Source organism: Phaseolus vulgaris, chromosome 5, assembly GCF_000499845.2.
Source record: "Phaseolus vulgaris cultivar G19833 chromosome 5, P. vulgaris v2.0, whole genome shotgun sequence".
NCBI lineage: Eukaryota > Viridiplantae > Streptophyta > Magnoliopsida > Fabales > Fabaceae > Phaseolus > Phaseolus vulgaris.
In genome coordinates this window covers 1,203,122-1,225,149 of record NC_023755.2, presented here as the reverse complement: position 1 = coordinate 1,225,149, position 22,028 = coordinate 1,203,122, and the positions used below count along the sequence as shown (strand labels likewise).

Sequence of the window (22,028 nt, the reverse complement as noted above, 5' to 3'; positions counted from 1 at the left end):
TAAAGAGTAGTGGTACATCTGAACAACCTATAGATAGTGTTAGTGATACCTTGAGTGAGGATGTTAGAAGAAGTAAAAGACAGAGAAAGGAAACATCTTTTGGAGATGACTTTTATACTTATCTAGTTGAGAATGATCCAATAAGTTTTGTAGAAGCTACTAGTGCTCTTGATGCTAAACATTGGGATAAGGCCATTAAAACTGAGCTTGATTCAATAAAGAAAAATAATACATGGACCTTAGTAGATCTGCCTAAAGGAGCAAAACCCATTGGTTGTAAGTGGATCTTTAAGAAGAAGTACCATCCTAATGGATCCATAGAGAAATATAAGGCAAGATTAGTTGCTAAAGGGTTTACTCAAAAACATAACATAGATTACTTTGATACTTTTGCACATGTTACTAGGATTTCCTCTATCCGTGTATTGCTAGCCTTAGCATCTATCCATAAGTTAGTAATTCACCAAATGGATGTTAAAACAACTTTTCTGAATGGTGAATTAGAAGAGGAAATTTATATGACTCAACCTGAAGGTTGTGTAGTCTCAGGTCAAAAGGAAAAAGTATGCAAACTTTTAAAATCTTTGTATGGTTTGAAACAAGCACCAAAACAATGGCATGAAAAACTTGATAATGTTTTACTTTGTGAAGTTTTTTCTACCAATAATGTTGATAAATGTGTGTATTCTAGATTTGAAAATGGTGAATATGTCATTATATGTTTGTATGTGGATGACATGCTAATTTTTGGTACATGCAATGATATAGTTTTTAAAACAAAATTGTTTCTTGGATCTAAGTTTGAGATGAAAGACATGGGTGAAGCAAGTGTGATTCTAGGAGTTAAAATCATAAGGAAGGGAGATAGTATATTACTATCCCAAGAAAAATACACTGAGAAACTTCTAAAGAAGTTTGGTTACTATGACTTTAAGTCAGTGAGTACCCTTTATGATGCTAACTCTAAATTAAAGAAGAACAGAGGAGAATCTATTTCTCAAACTCAGTATGCCCAGATAATTGGAGCTTATTGCATTTAATGAGCTTTTCTATGCAGTAGGTAGATTGAGTAGATACACTCAATGTCCTAGTCAGGATCATTGAGAAGCACTTGCGAGACTCATGAAATACTTGAGAGGTACAATGGATTATGCCATTGAATATAGTGGATTTCCCGCTATGCTAGAAGGGTACAGTGATGCTAACTGGATCTCTAATTCAGATGAGACAAAATCCACTAGTGGTTATGTATTTACACTTGAGGGTGGTGCAGTTAAATGGAGATCAGCCAGACAAACTATTATTGCAAGATCAACAATGGAATCTGAGTTTGTTGCTCTAGAAATGGCTGGTAGTGAAGCTGAGTGGTTGAAAAACTTTTTAGCAAACATTCCTTTAGGAATGAAACCAACCCCATCTGTATCAATGCATTGTGATTGCCAATTGGCAATAGCTATAGCTAAAAATAAAAGCTACAATGAAAAGAATAGACATATACAATTGAGACACAATTTGGTGAAACAGCTGTTAAAGAGTGGAACGATTTCTATTGACTATGTCAAGTCAGAACGAAATCTGGCAGATCCTCTGACAAAACCCCTAGGGAGAAAAATGATTTTAGAAACATCGAGGGGAATGGGACTTAAGCCACTTGCAAACAAACAAGTGATGGAAACCCAACCTTTGTGATTGGAGATCCCATGAATAAGGTTCATATGGGTAAAAACAAGTCACTTGTTAGTTCTGCTAGCACTGATATTGATCTAAAATCAATTTTGTCCATTCATATGGTGTGTGTGAAAGTGCTAGATACTGCGTTATCGAGAGGATAAACTTTGTGGTTAAAATTCAGAGGTAAAAGAGTTTTAACGATTTACAAAGTTTTAATGATTTTCATATCCCTTATGGGTGGTGTATAATTTGCAGCATACACTTGATGAAATCACCTATATGAGTGTCAAGTGAGGCCGCTTGCATGAGATCTTGGCAAGATCTCTATAACACTCATGAATACTAGGCACGCGCATGGCCTAGTAGCGCAACACAACGATAACAGCAAGTAATGTGGGGGTGTATTGTGACTGATAAACCTCTAACACATACTAAGTGTCTTGGTTCATATAGCTCGCTATACCAACTACACTATGTGTTACGTTCATCAATCTAAGACTGGTTCATATAGCTTGCTATACCAGATCTGATGCATTACATCTTAGATGAACCCATAATTTTTTCCTTTTCTCTTTATCTTTTGCAATATGTGGGGGATTGTTGTAAAACAAATTCTATAATATTGCAAAACAGAAAACCTAGAAACAGAGCATGTGCAGAAACGAAAATCTGAGTGAGCGAACAAACCTCCAAAACCCTCGTTCGTAGAGGACCAACACTCGGAACCGTCGTTTCTCAGAGGTTGAACGTGGGATAGAGTCCCAACGTTCCGCAACCTAAGGGGACCTCCAGTAACAGTTCCTACCTTGAATGGGTCTTTCAGAACGTGTGTGCTCTCAACAAATCCAATGTGCTCCGCACTCTCCGGGAAGACGTAGCCTTTCTCTCTGCAAACTGCTCGGAACCGCCTTGACCGTGGAAGCAGAGTTGCTCATGTAGTGGGATGCAGTTACTTTCTTCATCTATAAAAGCCGCAACCCTTTGCCTCAGAAGACACAACTCTCACTCATCTTCTTCATCTTCTTCACCCAACACCACCGTGAAACTCCTATTCCTATCACCTTTAATTTTTAGTTTTCTCTCTCATCTTTATTAGATTATTTTAATATTATAAAACATTGGGTTCCATTGGGTATTACTCTTATAAAGAGTAACTTGCTAGTTTTGATCCTCGGAAATATCCGGGAAGTTCCTATTGTATCCTGGGGGACTTGCGCAATACACCGCGGATAAGTCCTTACGGACAGTGATTACTCACGCCTCGAGAAACCATTTTTTGTTCGTTTTAAAGCCTATTTTGCTACATGCTCTGCATAAGAAGTAACTCCATTGTTTCAAATGGTTGTCATGTGCTAACCTTAGATGTGGATGTATTCCAATTTACAAAGGGATTTTCCTAGTTTAAATGTGCTGACAGATCATAGATGTAAACAATAAACCAAACACTGACAGAACAATCTGTCATATATTAAGAAGTGGAATTTCCAACACATAGTACATAAAACATTTACAACAACTCTAATCGCTTAGAAGCATGTAAATTAAAAAAAAAAACTAACATATCCTACAACCAGAGGTTTCCTCACTATGCAAAGGTATGCCAAAGGGTCATTCTACATATGTCTCACCCCTGTACATTCAAAGAGATTGCTTCTGGGTTCAAATCCATGACAAACTGATCACCAAGGCACAACCTTACCGCTGCGCCACCACGTGACACGAAACTTTTCACTACAAGAAAATGTTGAATTAGTTGCTAATAAATTGTGAAGGCAATAGAGTGGCTACTAATAGTGAGGGTCATGCCTTCTATAAATGAAAGAGAGAGAAAAAAATTAAAATAGCATGAGTTTAGTTAACGTAAAGCCTACACTAAGTTTTTCTAACAAATAAATAAATAAATAAATAAAACTAGCGTGAGTTTAGTAAATATAAAGCTCACGCTAGATATTTTAAAAAAATAATAATAATATATTGCATCCGCTAAACAAGCGCACACATAAAAATAATAATAAAATATTAAGATTGTGAAAGTTTAACCCACACTAAGCCCACACTAACATTTTTTAAAAAATAAAATAAAATACCAAAACAAACGTGGGTGTAATAAACATAAAGGTCACACTAAATTTTTTCTAAAAATTATAATAATAAAATATTAAGATTAGGAAAGTTTAGCCTACACTAAGCTCACACTAACATGTTTTTAAAAAATAAAATAAAATACCAAAACAAGCGTGGGTGTAATATACGTAAAACTCACACTAGTTTTTTTCTAAAGATTAAAAAATGTGTACGTTAAATACAAATAATAATAAAATATTAAGATTGTGAAGGTTTAGCCTACACTAAGCCCACACTAACATTTTTTTTAAAAACAATAAAATACCAAAACAAGCGTGGGTATAATAAACGTAAAGCTCACACTAAATGTTTTAAAAAAATTAATAAATGTGCACGTTAAATACATAAAATAATAAAATATTAGGATTGTGGAGGTTTAGCCCACAGTAAGCCTACACTAACATTTAAAAAAACAATAAAATACCAAAACAAGCGTGGGTGTAATAAAGGTAAAACTCACACTAAACTTTTTTAAAAATAAAATAAATGTCTATGTTAAATACAAATAATAATAAAATATTAAGACCGTGAAGGTTTAGCCCATGCTAAATGTTAAATGTATTTTTAAATTAAATTTAAATCCATAATAAGTTTATAAAGGTTGTAAATAAGTATTTATTTTGGTTTATTAGGAAAAAAAATATAAAATTGGGTGGAGGATAAAAGAATATAATTTTTTTGAATGTTTTTTATTATGTGATGTTTTATGAGACTAGTGTATTTTTGAAAAATAATAACTTTTAAATTTTAATTAAATTTTATTTTTTATTATTATTTATATTTTTTTTTATTGGTGATGTGTCATATGAAATAGTATAATTAGAAACATGAATTTGAATTTGATGAGTGAGAGATGTGCAATTTGATACAATTAAATTAAAGAAATATTTTTTAATATTAAAACATTTAATTATATATATATATATTTGAATTATGTTAAAATAGTAATCTATTGAAGAAGAATTTCACATAAAGTTGAATGGTAACCTAACTAATAATATGTTTGCATTTTAATAGACTCTACGTTATATTTTAATAATTTCACTTGAGTATGGGGAACAAATGTATTACCAGATGATCGAGAGGTCAAATGGTCGACAAGGCCGAATGAACCTAAGAACAGACAATAAACCTGTGATTAACTGTAATTAAACCAGTTTAATTATAAACTATGATTAAGGCACAATTGAGTCTTCTTATGAGTCCAAAAGCAGGCCCATGACAGTTGAGGCTCATCCCAAAGTTATAAATACCAAAGGAAACCCAACGTCAAAGGTATTCTTTCACTCTTAACTCATCTGCATATTTTATTCGGACTAACTTGAGCGTTGGAGCACCTTCGCAGGTACCCATCCCACTCATCTCGGAGTAAGGAAGTGCGAATCGGAGAATCATTAAGCCTAGAAGCCATGAGGACAAGAAGACGAAGATCGAAGGAGTTACTCTAAGAGGAACTCGACCTTGTAAGAACAATCATAGTAATATTTTTAATTTAAAAAAAAAACAAACTAATAAAAACTCATCTCTAAACCCCTTTGTAAATTAAAACCAATGAGTTAAAGATTCAATAATGAACACAAAAATAGGATACAATGGTATTTAATAGAGAATGGTTTTGCTCCTTTGAGTCAGTCAGGATGGTCTCCAGTGATTCGAAGAAGACATTGGATGAAGGACAACTTCATTCAATTATTTCTCAAACAGAATCTTTCACTTATGTTGTGTTTATATTTGTGGATATACTGTTCTCGAAGACATTGGACGAAAGACAACTTCAATTATTTATCATGAACAAAAATTTTCTTATATTTTGTTTGTATCTGTGGATATACGGTTCTCGAAGGCAGATTTACAAGATATTATGTGTATTCTAATTTTAAACTATAGATATTATTGGTATAATATATCAATATTACATTTATGGTTATGATATAATTTAATTTGATTGTAATATTAATGGATGATAACTATTCATAGTTTTGAAACAAATAATATATTATTTATATTTTATTTAATTAAATATAAATACATAATACACAACATAATAATCAAAATAAAAATTATAAATATTTATCTGAAAATGAGTTTTAGATATTTATTATGAAATTCCATTTTATACATTTAGGAATTACCTTCTAATCTTAAACAAATGAATGAACTCAAGAAAATATAAATTGATGAATCTGGCACAAAATGTTCAAGTTATCTCACCCTCCCTTATACATAATTTATTTCCTCTAAAATAAATATGCTAAAAATAATTGACTTCAAACACTTTAAACTACTAGATTGAAAAAAAAAATAATTCACACACAAGTTCATAATTAATTATTGAATTTACTTTTATTAAAACTCATCCCAAAATAAATTGTACATGCCCCAATGCCCCCAAAAGTATTAAGTATATTTATAATAAAAATATTATATATATATATATATTTATTTATTTATAATAAAATAAATGAATAATTATATATTCGATTATATATTCCATATAATAATTATGTTATTAGATTAATGTTTTAAAATATATAAATGATTGTTTTATTTAAATAATATTTTTGACGCATTTATTAAACATAATACAATAACTAAATTTAATAATTAAAATATAAATTTATTAAATGTCTAATTATTCAAACCTTAATCACGTTAAGTAAATATCACTTTAAAGTTTAATACATATAATATTTATTTTTTAAAATTTATAAGTTTCTGATAAGCATTAAATTATTATTTAGAAAAAATAAATATTTATAAAATTTAATATACTTATATTTTTAAAAGATAAATATTATTTAATTAAAATATAATTAACCATCTTAACAACTTCCCACCTTCCCCTCTATCAAAAACTTCCCACTTTCCTCTCTATCAAAAACTTCTCACTCCTCCCTCTCTCAATTGCCCTTACAATATTTATTAATGTATGTGAAACCTTCCTCTCATCTCTGACATCATTTTCTTCTAGAAACACAAGCATTCTCACCTTTTCTTGTGTTTCTCCTTTCTAGAAGTACGTACTCTCATCCTCATTTTTTTTTCTATTGTTTTTTGGTTTTATTCTAATTGTTCAATCTTCTTTACATGCATTGCATTTTTGTATATAAGATTTTGTATTGGTTTACAATTGTCATCATCAAGCGCATGAAGTTTGGTCCCTTGGTTGAATTAAGATGAGTGACTATCCGTCCAACACACTCTCTTCTCCAATTCCCCTCGTTCACTCTGCTCTCAAATGAGTAAGTTTCTCAATTTCTTTTTCATATGACACTACAACCGTAAACATAACCATATTTTGTTTTGTGTGTTTCATATATCCACATGGCGTAGAAGCATTAATACAAAGGAGTAAAGAAGACCCAGTGGAGGAACCAACACAACAATGAAGATGGAACATAACACAATGATGAAGATGGAACATAACATAACAATGAAGATGGAACATAACACAATGATGAAGATGAAACATAACACAACGATGAAGATGGAACATAACTATATATAAATAATAAAATAAAAAATGCGGATACACAGACATTTCCAGTACTTCTCATAAATTGGATTTAGATTCATTGAAAAGTAATTCAAATTTAATATGGTATTAATTTAATTTTTTAAAAAATTCAAATTTGATTTTTAAATATATATATATATATATATATTATTTCACAATTTGTGTGGGCTTAACCCATACTAACATTTTAAATTATTTCAAATTTGTGTCCGCTAAACTCATTCATGAGTTTAATTTAATTTAATTAGTGTCCAAGAAGTGTAGGCTACACCCACACTAATTTAAAACAAAATGTGTCCACGTTGCGTAAGTTTAACCCAATGAAAATATGCCCACATTGTGTAGTTTTAGCCCACGTAAATTGCTTCCACATTGTGTAATTTTAGTCCACTCAAATTGCTTCCATTTTGCGTAGATTTGGCCCACTCAAATTGCTTCCATTTTGCGTAGGTTTAGCCCACTCTAATTACGTCCACCACTCAATCCCACGCTATCAAAGATATTAGCTTCCATTTTATGTTTGACGCTGAACCTACGCTAAAAGCAATTTTGTGTGGGCTTTTTCCTGTTTGCGTCTCAAAGACCTACACTATTTTACTTATTTCTTGTAGTGTTTATAGTTTCATGAATTTTGGAACAATGTTTACAAGCTAAATGCCAAATGTCATCCTTACAGCTCAAACTTAATCACAAAGTTACAATCTATAGATGGAATAGGAACATAAGTTAACATAGTTCTAACTATATTTACAAAATTTTAGGCTTAGCTAGGGCACGAGAAAGGAACATATCTGCATGCATTACACAACCAACAATGTGAAAGGGTTCAGATAGCTCACCCTCCAGCTCTTAGAAGTTTAGTGACTTGACTACCAGCCCACACCATGGCCATCACTTTGAGAAATCTACACATCACTGTGAATTTGTTAAACTTCATACCAACCCACCATAATGGACAAACAATAGGAGAAATGACAGTAATATGTGATAGAATAGAATATTAAGAATATAATATTTTGTCATTATTGCTTATAATTAGTCCCTTGTAATTAGGCTATCATTATTGCTTATAATTAGTCCCTTGTAATTAGGCTGGACAATAATTCACAATAATTGTATATATGATATTCAAGATGAATGAGAAGGGACGCGGGGATTCGATTATCTTACATGGTATCAGACTTGAAACTGATCCTTCCCTAAACACCGCAACACGCGCCGCAAACGAGCCAACGCCGTCCCTGCACATCCGCGCCGTTCTGATCGTCCCTCCTCCTACGATCGTCTGAACCCGTTTCCGGTGACCTCACCGCGCCGCGATCATTCCGCGCCGCCCCACCTCTCCTCCTCGTCTCGTTCTTTTCCGCATTCATGTCTGACTCTGATTCTTCTCCTTCAAACGAAACTTCCCCACCCAACATGAAGAAATCTGATTTTCATCCCGCTCTTGCTGTCTCCAATATTAGGAACAACATTCCTATTATTCTTGAGATGGAAAAAGATCAATACGGAACCTGGGCCGAGCTTTTCCGCATCCATGCTCGATCCCATTGCGTCTTGCATCACATCGTTCCATTCACAACAACACCACCGCCGGCTCCTACTAGCGCCGACTATGAACAATGGATCACTCTTGATGCCACCGTTCTTCAGTGGATCTATTCCACCATCTCTACTGATCTGCTGACGACCATTCTGGAACCTGATTCCACTGCAGCAGCAGCCTGGAACCGTTTGGCAGACATTTTCCAGGACAATCAGAACGCTCGTGCTGTCACTCTTGAGCAAGAATTCTCTACCACTCGTATGGAGGATTTCGCCAATGTATCTGCCTACTGTCAGCGCCTCAAGATGCTCTCGGACCAGTTGAGGAATGTCGGCTCTCCTGTCAACAACCACCGTCTGGTCCTTCAACTGATATCTGGTCTTCCAGAAGCTTACCGCAGCGTTGCAACCGTGATTCGACAGAGTAATCCTCTACCAGCCTTCTATCAGGCTCGCTCTATGCTTTCTTTGGAAGAAGCAGGTATGGCTAAAATGACAAGCACGGGCTCTCATACTGTCTTGCACACCACTCAGCAGCAACCCTCTACCGACACCTCTCAGCAGAACACCCGTCACTCTGGCAACCGCTCTCACCCTCGTGGCAACCAAGGCCGCGGAGGTAGGAGTGGTAACCGCAGTGCATCTCGGTCTGGCGCTTCCAATACTCCTCCATCATGGTCCTCTCCTCCTTGGCAGCAACAGCAACAGTATCCAGCCTGGCACCAATGGGGTTGGTCTCCACCACCATGGACCATGCCTCCGTGCCCATATCCCACATCTCAGTGGACACGCCCTACCGGTCCTCCGAAGCCAGGCATCCTAGGACAGCGTCCTCAGGCATATATTGCTACTACATCTCCGACACCGACAGACATCGAGGCAGCTATGCACACCATGTCTCTCCAGACTCCTGACGCTCCGTGGAACATGGATACTGGCGCATCAACTCACACATCAGCATCACAAGGTAATCTCTCGTCTTATCTTCCTTTAAGTAATTCAAATCAGAAAGTCATTGTTGGTAATGGCCATAGTATTCCAATTCACGGCACCGGACACACACAAATAGCCACACCTTACAAACCTCTACACTTAAACAATGTCCTACATGCCCCGAATATTATTAAAAATTTAATTTCTGTTAGGCGACTCACCACTGACAACAATGTCTCTGTTTCCTTTGACCCTTTCGGTTTTACTGTCTCTGATTTTCAGACAGGGATGCCTCTCATGAGATGTGACAGCCTTGGCGATCTATATCCAGTCACCACCTCCCCAAGTTTTGTTGGTCTTACGTCTAGTCTCTGGCACGGTCGCCTTGGTCATCCTGGCGCCCACGCTTTAAATTCCCTTCGCAATAATAAGTTCATATGTTGTGAACCTTTTAATTCTTCTGTTATTTGTGACTCTTGTGTTTTAGGCAAGCAGGTTAAATTGCCATTTCTTAACTCTCAAACAATAACTTTGATGCCCTTTGATATTTTACATAGTGATTTGTGGACTTCTCCAATTTTAAGTTCTGCTGGTCATAAATATTATGTTCTCTTCTTAGATGATTTTACAAATTTCTTGTGGACCTTCCCTATTAGTCGAAAATCTCAAGTTTTTGAAATGTTTCAGTCACTTACTAATCTTATTCAAACACAATTTTCGCTAAGTGTAAAATCTTTTCAGTGTGACAATGGCGGTGAATATAATAATGAGCTATTCCAACAATATTGCGCCAACCATGGTCTTGTTTTTCGCTTCTCTTGTCCTCACACATCCTCACAAAATGGGAAAGCGGAACGAAAAATAAGAACCATTAATAATATGATGCGCACCATGCTAGCCCATTCTTCTGTTCCCCAATCATTTTGGCATCATGCCCTTCACATGGCAACTTACCTGTTAAATATTCTTCCCTACAAAACACTTCAAAATACGTCACCTACACAACTCCTATACCATCGTGATCCCACCTACACACACTTACGAGTCTTTGGTTGCCTATGTTATCCGTTACTCCCGTCATCTACCATTCACAAGCTACAACCTCGCTCTACCCCGTGTGTCTTTTTGGGTTATCCTTCCAATCATAGAGGTTACAAATGCTTTGATTTGTCAAACAGAAAATTAATAATTTCGAGGCATGTCATCTTTGATGAAACTCAATTTCCCTTCACCAAGATACACTCACCCTCACCCCCCTCTTATCACTTTCTAAACGATGCCCCACACCCCTACCTCATCCATCAGTGGCAAAATCAAATACCACCACCAGCCACACATAACCAATTACCAACCATCACTGACCAGCCACCCCCATCAACTAACCTACAATCATCGACCCTTACCCCTCCAATCAACCCACCCACTACAATCTCCAATAGCTCACCCCCACCAATTCAACCACCACCTACACGTACTATCACCACCCGTAGTATGCAAGGCATTACCAAACCCCGTAAACTATTTAACTTATCAATTTCTCACTCAAACCACTCCATCTCTCCATTACCCAAAAATCACAAAATAGCCCTATCAGACCCCAATTGGAAATCCGCAATGAAATCTGAATTTGATGCTCTTATTAGAAATAAGACGTGGGATTTAGTTCCTCGTCCTTGTGATGCCAATCTCATTCGATGCATGTGGATTTTCAAACATAAGAAAAATTCTGATGGCTCCTTTGAGCGCTATAAGGCTCGCCTTGTTTGTGATGGCAGGTCACAGGTTGCAGGTGTGGATTGTGATGAGACTTTCAGCCCAGTGGTCAAACCGGCTACTATTAGAACAGTACTCACCATTGCTCTCTCTAAATCCTGGCCCATTCATCAACTGGATGTCCAGAACGCTTTTCTACATGGTGATCTTCATGAGACTGTTTATATGCATCAACCATTAGGTTTCCATGATTCTCATCATCCAGATTATGTTTGTCGTCTGAAGAAATCACTCTATGGTCTCAAGCAAGCACCTAGAGCATGGTACCAACGCTTTGCAGACTATGTAACTACCATTGGGTTTCGACATAGCACATCAGACCACTCTCTCTTCATCTATCGACAACACTCTGACATGGCCTACATTCTTCTTTATGTGGACGACATCATTCTTATTACCTCTACTCATGTCCTTCGCAAATCAATTATGTCATTATTGGCTACTGAATTTGCAATGAAAGATCTTGGTCCGTTGAGTTACTTTCTGGGCATCGCTGTCTCTCGCCACCCTGGCGGCATTTTTCTCAGTCAAAGCACCTATGCTTCTAAAATCCTTGAACGTGCTGGCATGACATCCTGCAAACCGACTGCCACACCTGTCGATACCAAACATAAACTCAGCACGTCATCTGGCACTCCTTATGAGGATCCCTCTCTCTATCGCAGTCTTGCAGGAGCCTTACAGTACCTCACATTCACTAGACCTGACATCTCATATGTGGTTCAGCAAATCTGTCTCCACATGCATGCACCCACGACAGAACACATGCTTGCTCTCAAACGCATCCTTCGGTATGTCCAGGGCACCATACACTTTGGTCTACATTTATCACCATCCCCCATTACAAAACTCATCTCCTACACTGACGCTGATTGGGGTGGATGTCCTGACACCAGACGCTCCACATCTGGGTACTGTGTTTTTCTGGGTGACAACCTTATATCTTGGTCTTCCAAAAGACAGCCCACTCTCTCCCGTTCCAGTGCAGAAGCAGAATACAGAGGTGTTGCTAATGTTGTATCTGAGTCATGTTGGCTTCGCAATCTCTTACTAGAGCTCCATTTTCCTATTCCTCAGGCCACTTTGGTGTATTGTGACAATGTCAGTGCAATGTATCTCTCTGGTAATCCTGTTCAACATCAGCGTACCAAGCACATTGAAATGGACATTCACTTTGTACGGGAAAAAGTAGCTCGTGGTCAGGCACGCGTACTTCATGTTCCATCTCGACATCAAATTGCAGATATCTTCACCAAAGGACTTCCTCGTATTCTCTTCGATGATTTCCGGACCAGTCTCAGCGTCCGTGAACCTCCCGCTTCGACTGCGGGGGTGTGATAGAATAGAATATTTTGTCATTATTGCTTATAATTAGTCCCTTGTAATTAGGTTGTCATTATTGCTTATAATTAGTCCCTTGTAATTACGCTGGACAATAATTCACAATAATTGTATATATGATATTCAAGATGAATGAGAAGGGACGCGGGGATTCGATTATCTTACAATATGTGCTTACCTTTGTACAGCTGCAGCATATCCCATCTTTGTAGGTGCTGGAGCAATGTAAAACCTAACAAACATTAAGCGTGTTTATTTCTAGGTGCAGACTTGAAGTGACTAGGTATACTATCAAATAGTTATAAAAGGTAGAGAAATTTGAACTTTCCACGTAACAATCCTTGACAAGAGAACATAGAGAAGAAGTAAGATGTGAAGAACTCTCAATACAATTTTATAGTTTCTTTCTTATACAAACTAGTTATCCAAGAAAACACGAAGCAATAATGCATGATAAGAGACACAAATGTTCACATACCACACAAAAAGAAATGTTGTGAGATAATATGCAGTGTTCAGTAGTCCATAGGAAAGGATTCCAGAAATTCCATATCTCCTCATTTTCTTCAGGATCCTGCCATATTAAATAAGTATGGGTTACATTATCAATCAATTACTTCTTTCCTCCCCTTCTCCCTCCCACTTCCTTCCCCGGAAGATAATGCAATAATATGTGTTCAGTGCTTTGAACCAGACTGGATCAAATACTTGGTTTTTGAATTTATAGCATCTTAGTCAGGATAGTTAAGAATCAATTACTGTTCATAAACTTCAACCATAAGGATGCAAGAAGCAAAGCAGAAAATAATACATACAAGATGTCATCAAATAAAAACATCTTTTCCAGTCTCATACAATCGATTAAAAAATATTGCAGGGCAAGTTGTACATACTCATTGCTTGTCATTGACTCTCTCTTCTTACTCTCTGCGCTTTCTGATGAACCTGAAAATATCTTGCCATTGATACTTAAAATTCCATGTAAGAGCTAAACAAAATTGATATCCATAAACTAATAAAAAAAAAGAATATCTTATGAACGAGAAGATCAAGGAGATCTCCAACTACTGTAAATCGAACACTACAAAAAAAAATTTATTAGATTGGGCCAAAGACGGACACTAATCACAAAAAGCCCACGCAAAGATGCAATTAGCGTGGGCTTTGCCTTCACACAACTTTGAAGCTAATATCCCCATAGCAAAAAAAAAGTGTCGGGTGAGTGGCGTCGCAATAAGTTGGCTTGCGTGGGTTTTGCCTACAAGTTGGCAACACAAAAAAATTACAAATGTTAACTTAAGTGGAGGCTTAGCCTTGGGCAGAAAGTGAGGGCTTAGGCTTAGCTAGGGGGACAATGAAATTAGCGTGGGCTTAGCCTTGGATAAGGGGACAATAAAATTAAAAAAAAAAAGCTCGGGCTTAGCCTTGGATAGGGGCACAATAAAATTAGAATAAAGCGAGGGCTTGGTAAAAAAAACAATGAAATTAGAATGGGCTTAACCTTGGATATGTGAACACATAATTTTTTTTTGTATGCACTATTTTTGGCAGCTATTGAACTCCACTTTTAAATAAAAGTTTAGATTTTAAATATTAAATATTAATATTTTTTAATTTTTTTTGCAATAGCATTAAAAAGAAAAAAACACCAATAAATTGATAAATTAAAAACTAAAAAACAGCAGCTATTGAACTCCATTTTTAAATAAAAGTTTAGATTTTAAATATTAAATATTAATATTTTTTAATTTTTTTTGCAATAGCATTAAAAAGAAAAAAACACCAATAAATTGATAAATTAAAAACTAAAAAACAGCAGCTATTGAACTCCACTTTTAAATAAAAGTTTAGATTTTAAATATTAAATATTAATATTTTTTAATTTGTTTTTTTTTTATAAGTTAAAAACTAAAAAACAAAAGAAGATGTTTGTATTATTTGGTGCCTTTGTATGAGATGTTATAAAGGATAATAAGAATTAAGTTTAATTAGTTATAACATACATTTCACTGTTATCTAAATTCATAATGACTAAAGAAGATTAAAAATACAATGCACAAAATCTTATAACATGTCATGACATAACTAAGCACTAACCCAATCAATCGGTGGGCATCTACTTTTGTATAAATCCATCATTGATTGTAAAGCTGTATTCCATCATGGAATTCAACGTCTATAGCACTCACAGATAAAAAAAATGATGAATAAATTAATAGAATGAAGTTTTCTATTCCAATTGTATTGTACTGAGAAGTTCCTCCACATGTTGGTGTTCAGAGGCAAGGCAACAAACTAGTGCAAGTCAGTAAAAATTATTAGTCAGATACATATGTGGTCGTGCAGTTAACTTTTCTTTGTAATATGAATTATTAAGCAAGCCATCTACTACAGGGCTCACTCATCATACAAGCCCTATAAAGATGCTGAGGAGAATAAAACAAGTTTTCGCCAAAAATAAAAGGAAAAAAGAAAAGGATAATGATTGTGGATGCCAACAACAAATTGTAAAAGTCAATTCAAGCAAGCCACTCTTCACATTTTTCTTAGGGTGGCGTTAAGAGTTTGATCACCATAATCAAAATGCAATTATTTGGCCTTAGAAACAGTACCATTCCAGTACCATAAAATCCCATGAGTTACTCAACTCTGTACCATGATTCAAAACTGAGGAGAATCGACCCGAATTTACAGATCCATGCATAATCCAAATATAAAACAATACCATCTCTAATTTTTGGATTGATTTCCACAGTTAATCTAATTACACCAAAATGAAGAAGTTTGTGATTGAACATTGAAAGGCAATGACACTTGCCAAATGTTTTAAGCAAAGATAGATGTCACAATCCAAAACAGAAAAATTGCAAAATTGCAATATTTTCCCAAAACAGAAAAATGAGAGATACTGCATGAACACACTGCCAATAAGATACTTACCCAAAATTGCAATCCTTTTTCCCTTGCTTATATCACGAACTTTTACTGCATGAACACACTCACTCATCACAACACTACCAAGAAGATAAAAACATGCACATCACAACACTACCAAGAAGATAAAAACATGCTCATCACAACACTGCCAAGAAGATAAAAACATGCAAAGAGTCATGCATGCAATGTGAGTAATACATAAATGACTCAACCTCTCCATGTCTTTCTATAGCATTGCATAAATTCTTGTCAAGAAAACTACAAACCAAACTTAAGAAAGGTTTTAAGAAAACTTACAAAATGATGAACTCAAGGTAGGGGTAGATCATCAAGGTTCCGAGCATAGTGAGGGTGAACCTGACTTGTGCATGTTGAGGTGTCAACTTGTTGCCGCTCCATCATCATGGTTAATTTTTGCTCCATGAACTTTATTTTATCCTCTAACATTGCACACTTTTGATTTGCTTGAGCAGCTATTTGAGTTGCTTAATCGGCTCTTTCATTTGCTTTCATTCGTTTCAGGTATAGGGTAGTTTGATTTTTTGCAAAGTGCAAAACAATTCTTAGAATAGAATAGATGAATCCAAATGTTATCCAGACTGCCAGTCACACTACAAGGTTAGCAATGAATCCAACCAAAACTTAGAATCCAAAATTGAAGTTTAGTCAGTCACAAATAAAGACACAAGAAATGTAAGGGTAACAAAACCTAAAGCTTCACAAATCCCCTGGCAAGTGTTTCCACATCCTACCTCACATATCAGTCTGGATATTGGTAATAAAGACAAAGAATCTAAGAAAGCATAATTTAAATTCAAATGGATATTGGTAATAAAGACAAAGAATCTAAGAAAGCATAAGATGAATTAATGAATTGAAGGAATTCAAAAACCAGAGAAATTCAAATAGCCAGTCCCAGTTAAAGACAAAAATATGTGTGAATACCAGAACCTAGAGCTTCAAGGATCTCCTGCCAGTATTCAAGCTTCAAGGATACTCACATCTGTCCTACCTAACATTTATTAGTTTCTACAAATACATGTAACTATCTTTGCTTAATTAAATGTTAGAATATTTTTTCTTAACTATTTTTAATTCTAAATAAATTTCCTATCAGCTAATCATATATAATTACTTCATAAGATTAATTTGTCTAACACAACATAACACCTCGTAGGCACTGGAAAGGGCCAATACACACTTGTATGGTACTAAAGTATTTACAAACAACTCAACTAATAATAATACATATTAGACACATAAAAAAAAAGCTTATATAACTTTTATTCAAGTTCTTTCTCACATAATTACAAGAGGTAATAACTTAAATCAATCTGCAGCAGAAAGAAATTGGCAAAACACTGCTGCAAATTTGCTTGAAATTTGTATACAACACTTCTTTATCTTTTCCTTCTGTTTTTTTTTTAAATCAGAAAAAAAGGGAGGAAAAAAGAACATAGATAGAACAACATAGTATAAAGTAGCAGAACATGAAAAGCTAAAGAAGCATGTAGATTGAGAATTTGGATTAAAATCATGAAGAACATCAACCTTAGCAGAGCAGGGTAGAAATGTTTGCACATTAGAACCTACACAGATGTTAGAATTCACACTCTTCACAAATTCTACATCAGATTCTGGCCACTTGTAGAGGTTTACATAGGTTGGCCTAAGGGGAAGAGCTGTTTTGTTGACAGAATCAGCCATAGGTTTTGGGAATGGTTCCACAGCATAGCATTATAGTATAATAATAGTAACCTGAAGCTTATGTAGTGAAAATTTGAGTTACCCTAGAAACAACATGGTGCAATAGTTTTGTATAAGATAAGTGCGAGGGGATGTGACAGAATGAGTTTTTTAATTATCCAACCAGATATATTGCTGTTCCTTTTCAATCTCTCATTTGAAATCATCCTTTGACATTATGAATGGCTCTATATCCTATACCTTATACTCACACATTCAAGGCTTCATAATCGCTTTTCTGATTTTTAGAAACCTAATGCTCTCATCAATTCTTCACTCTTAATTTGATCCTAAAACACTCTTAATAACTAATAAAAACGTAGTATCCATACTTAGTAGCACAGCACCAAAACAAATCCAAGTATACCAAAATTGTTTGTACTTGAACTAGGTTGTCTTCTGTACTTCACATAAATGTTGATTCTGGTAGATTATTATAAGTTATCATATTTGCATCACTTATAATAAAAATATATATCATCTTTACTTTTTGTAATTATTTGTTTAAAAAAATCTCTCTACTAATTTGCATAATTTATTTAAAAATAATAAGTTTAGATTTTAAGAGAGTTACATAAATAAGAAAAGAAGAACAAAGAAATGAAAAATTGTTACAAAGAAAGAAATGTTCTGGTTTATGTCTCCCTAATGTTCAACTGTTACTGTCCCTGCAGTGCTGGAATTCTGGTGTTATATTGCTGTAAAGGCATGGTAATGCTTGTAAAGCCATGTTGCTACTTGTATTGCTAATGCTGGAAATTATGCAGATTTTTACTACATAATTATTCTATATTTTTTTATTAATAAGAGAACCAAACTTCTTATAAACTTAGGCTTCTTAATTTATACCTTCCACACATTCAACAAAACATAACAACCTAACCTAATTCCATTAGAGCAATCCAAATTGCATAGGTACAAAGATTCCATGACTGCAGCATCAAAAGAACACATTCTAAGCAACTGGAAGACTAACCATAAATCAAAACCATGCCATATAAAACACTGGAGGTTAGCTTAGCTTAAGCTTATGTTTGTCCCAACGCTTCTTCTTCCACTACCTTTCAAAACCATTCCACTACCTAAGCATCCACCTAGGTATTAGTGATCCAGAAGACGCTGTTATACCCATGGCTCCTCACTCTAATGAAAAAAATCAAGATAGAAACGAAGGGAGAAAACTCACAGTAGAACGAGGCACAACTCTGAGGGTTCGCCAACGCCGAAAGCGTGGCCGCGAGGCTTGTTCCTCCGCAATCCCAATCCGCCACAAAGAGCCTTGAGCCACGAAACACGAATTAACTACTGTAGATGGATTGAAAACGAAAGGAAATGTGAAACTTACGGTGTTAGTACACAATGCTTGAATGCTCTCCGTCGCAATGCTTGAATGCCTCCGTCGTCGCAATGCTTAATGCCTCCGTCAATGCTTGAATGCTTGAATGCTCTCAAATGTTGTGGGTTTAATAAGGATGTGTACTGTCTTTGTAAAAGTTTACACTATTAACATGAAAAGTTAATAATACTAATTTATAATTCAAAAAATGATGAAAAACAATATTATAATCTTAAAAAGGGATGATTACAAACTACAGCATCCTATATCATAAATATTTAAAAACTAGAAATATACACACATATATAAAATTCATGTACCTGTAAAATTCGAAATCCAATTAGTAATCAATTTTAAAATTCAAGATAATAGTCAAATATGGTGTAGAGTAAATATTATATATTTTTAGATCTCTTATTATAATATGATAATTACTATTATTTTACCGTGTAATGATAAAAATAAATATTTGAAACAAATATGGTTATTACTACATAACATGTTTAAAAATAAATATCTAATTTTCATCAAATAAAAGTATTATTTTATTGTTTTAATATTATGGTATTATTGTTTTATCATTACTTCTATCATTCATTTGACATTGATTTAATCCTCTAATTTTAATATCAAGTTTCCTAAATAGTAAAAAAATAGTCTTTAAAATATTTATTTCATATATAGCAAATCTTAAAATGATAAATTTAATACCAGTTGCTAGACTGATGTTTTGTTCTGTTCTTGCACTTTCAGGGAACATCAAATGCATCAGAACATAATATGGACGAGGATTTTACTTTAAATATGTGGATGTAAATTTAGTAAAAAGCTTTCTTGATTCCTTTTCTTCCCAACGAGGCCTTCCTGGTCCGGCTTCTAATTTGCTCGGCCTCATGGGGTGCAGTTACCACAAGATACAAAGAAGGACAATTGAAGATACTGAACTATATGTGAGAATTAAAAAATGAAAGAAAAATTAAAATTAATTATTTGTGTGCAATTTGCGAGGGCTTAACTTTTATATTATTTATATTTAATTTTAAAACTTTTAGTATGAGCTTAACCTTCAAATATTTAAATTTTAATTATTTTTATAATTTTAGTGACTATCCTTTCAGCAACGCAATCATTATTTTTATTTTTATTTTTTATTATTTTTAAGTTTGTGTGGAAATAACTCACGTTTTCCTCACACCTTATTTAATTTATTTTAATAATGAAGGTTTAGTGAAGGTTTAATGGACACTATTTAGTGTCCACTTATGGCCTTCAATATTTATTTGCAGTTAAATTAAAATTTTCTTGTAGTGCAATGAGGTTAGCATAATCCATATAATTAACAAATAATTCTGAAATATCATATAACACAGTTAGAGAAGGGATTTGAGGAGATGTGGAGCCGAAAATCTGTACATATTTGTGATGTACTAAAATCAATATGATGAATGTTTTATGCATTTTTACTGATAAACTGAACAGACCTTTACACAGTGTCTAAGAAGAAAATGGTTAATGAAATTTTTCTTTGGAATGATGTTTCACAGATTGGATTCCAAATTGAAGTGCTTGTAGGCCCTACTGCAGAAGTTGCTTCTAATACGCATAAAATGTTACACAGTAAATCACAACAAACGGTATCTAAAAGTGTTGCTTACTACTACTACTACTACTCCGACGAACTACTCCGACGACGAACTACTCCTCCGACTCCTCCGACGAATCAGGTAGACGCGGCGACGAATCAGGTAGATGCGGCGCCGAATCAGGTAGACGCGGCGACATATCAGGTAGGGCTCGTGTACGCGCGAGGAAATCCTCCGCTATTGGATCAGGAGAGAAGGTGCGGCTGCGGCTTTGGTACCTCATTGCTAAAATTGGAGGTAGAGGAGGTTCTGGTGGGGGATTCGGCGGCAGCGGATGCCGGAACCCCGGCGGCAGGGGAAGGCGACTTCCTAACACCAGCGGAGCAGGGGGAGGTTGAATACTCACATGACGGCTATCCCACGGCGGATAGAAAATGCTTCGGGAGTTGGGGAACCGCCGGTCTACTGAAGGAAATGGTGATTTTGGTGAGTAGTTAAGAAGCATCCTCTCAATCATGGATGGCGTGACAGGGGAGGGAGGAGACCACGGTGGCGACGAGGGGAGGGGGGGCGGCCGCGGAGGCAGCGAAGGCCGCGAAGGCCGCGAAGGCGGCGGAGGAGGCGGAGGAGGCGGAGGCGGCGGAGCCCCTGCGCCAGAAGAAGCCGTGGAGCTCTCGGAATCGGAATCATCCATCGTACAAGCCTGAAATGCAAATTTGAGGTGAATCACCGTCAAACAGGTTGCAGATTATATAAAAGAAAAAAATCAGAACGCATACATATATAAGATAAATAGTTGGAGAACCTGGAAATGGGAGTGAAAGCTCAGAGTCTGCAATCCTACGCTTTTCTTTATCTATTTATACTTTTGTTAATTCAGACCGCGGTCAGGCGGAGAATTGGCCAAACACCGTTTTCTCTTATTTTCTTTATCCAATTTGTTATTTCAGACCGCGGTCAGACGGAGAATTGATCTAATTTGTTTACACATAACTTTTTGTATATAATCATTAAAAATATTCAGAGAATAGGTTGGAAATAATAAAAATTAAGTGTTTTTATAAAAATTTTAATTTCTAATATCATCTTATTTAATTTTTCACTTTTACTTTGTAGAGTTTTGATAATTTCATCTTGTTTAATTGTTTTGTGTTATTTATAATTATCTTTGTTGTGTTTAGTAGAGTGTCTCTAACTTCATTTGATTAGTTTGTTATTTTATTAATAATGATATATCATTTATTTTTTTATTTATAATTATGTGTTTTTTTAACTTAATTGAGAATATAATTTTTGGTTGGTAAATAAATATCAAATATATATTGTTTGTGTTTTTAAGTGGGTTATGAAAATAACAATAGTAATAAATTTTTACAAAGAAAAGTGTATATAGAAAAATGGGACTTTGGAAAAAGTTACATGTGAAATTTTCATGTTTTAAAAACTTTTTTTTTTTTATGAATCTTATCTATTTTTCTTTTATTTAGGTAACTTTTCTAATGTCCAAGTATTTCAAGAGGTG

At 35.0% G+C, this 22,028-nt stretch overlaps 2 protein-coding genes and 2 long non-coding RNA genes across 5 annotated transcripts in view; 1 reads left to right on the top strand and 3 right to left on the bottom strand.

Annotated features, from left to right (window-relative positions):
- Nucleotides 1-22,028, top strand: part of LOC137834689 (ABC transporter C family member 12-like) — a 94,550-nt gene that overhangs the window by 29,184 nt on the left and 43,338 nt on the right. The gene's annotated exons all lie outside the window — the stretch shown is intronic.
- LOC137834557 (uncharacterized) lies at nucleotides 8,008-15,540 on the bottom strand. The gene is made up of 6 exons (XM_068642580.1): nucleotides 15,517-15,540; nucleotides 13,798-13,892; nucleotides 13,383-13,478; nucleotides 13,083-13,136; nucleotides 8,152-8,217; nucleotides 8,008-8,014 (listed from the first exon to the last, which is right to left on the bottom strand). The coding sequence occupies exons 1-6, from the start codon at nucleotides 15,538-15,540 to the stop codon at nucleotides 8,008-8,010; spliced, it is 342 nt and encodes a 113-aa protein (XP_068498681.1).
- On the bottom strand, nucleotides 15,582-19,065 carry LOC137834686 (uncharacterized). Its single transcript, XR_011084932.1, has 3 exons — nucleotides 18,933-19,065; nucleotides 16,139-18,865; nucleotides 15,582-15,889 (listed from the first exon to the last, which is right to left on the bottom strand). It is a non-coding gene; the product is annotated as an uncharacterized lncRNA (long non-coding RNA).
- Nucleotides 20,363-21,613, bottom strand: LOC137836192 (uncharacterized). The gene is made up of 2 exons (XR_011085202.1): nucleotides 21,312-21,613; nucleotides 20,363-21,209 (listed from the first exon to the last, which is right to left on the bottom strand). It is a non-coding gene; the product is annotated as an uncharacterized lncRNA (long non-coding RNA).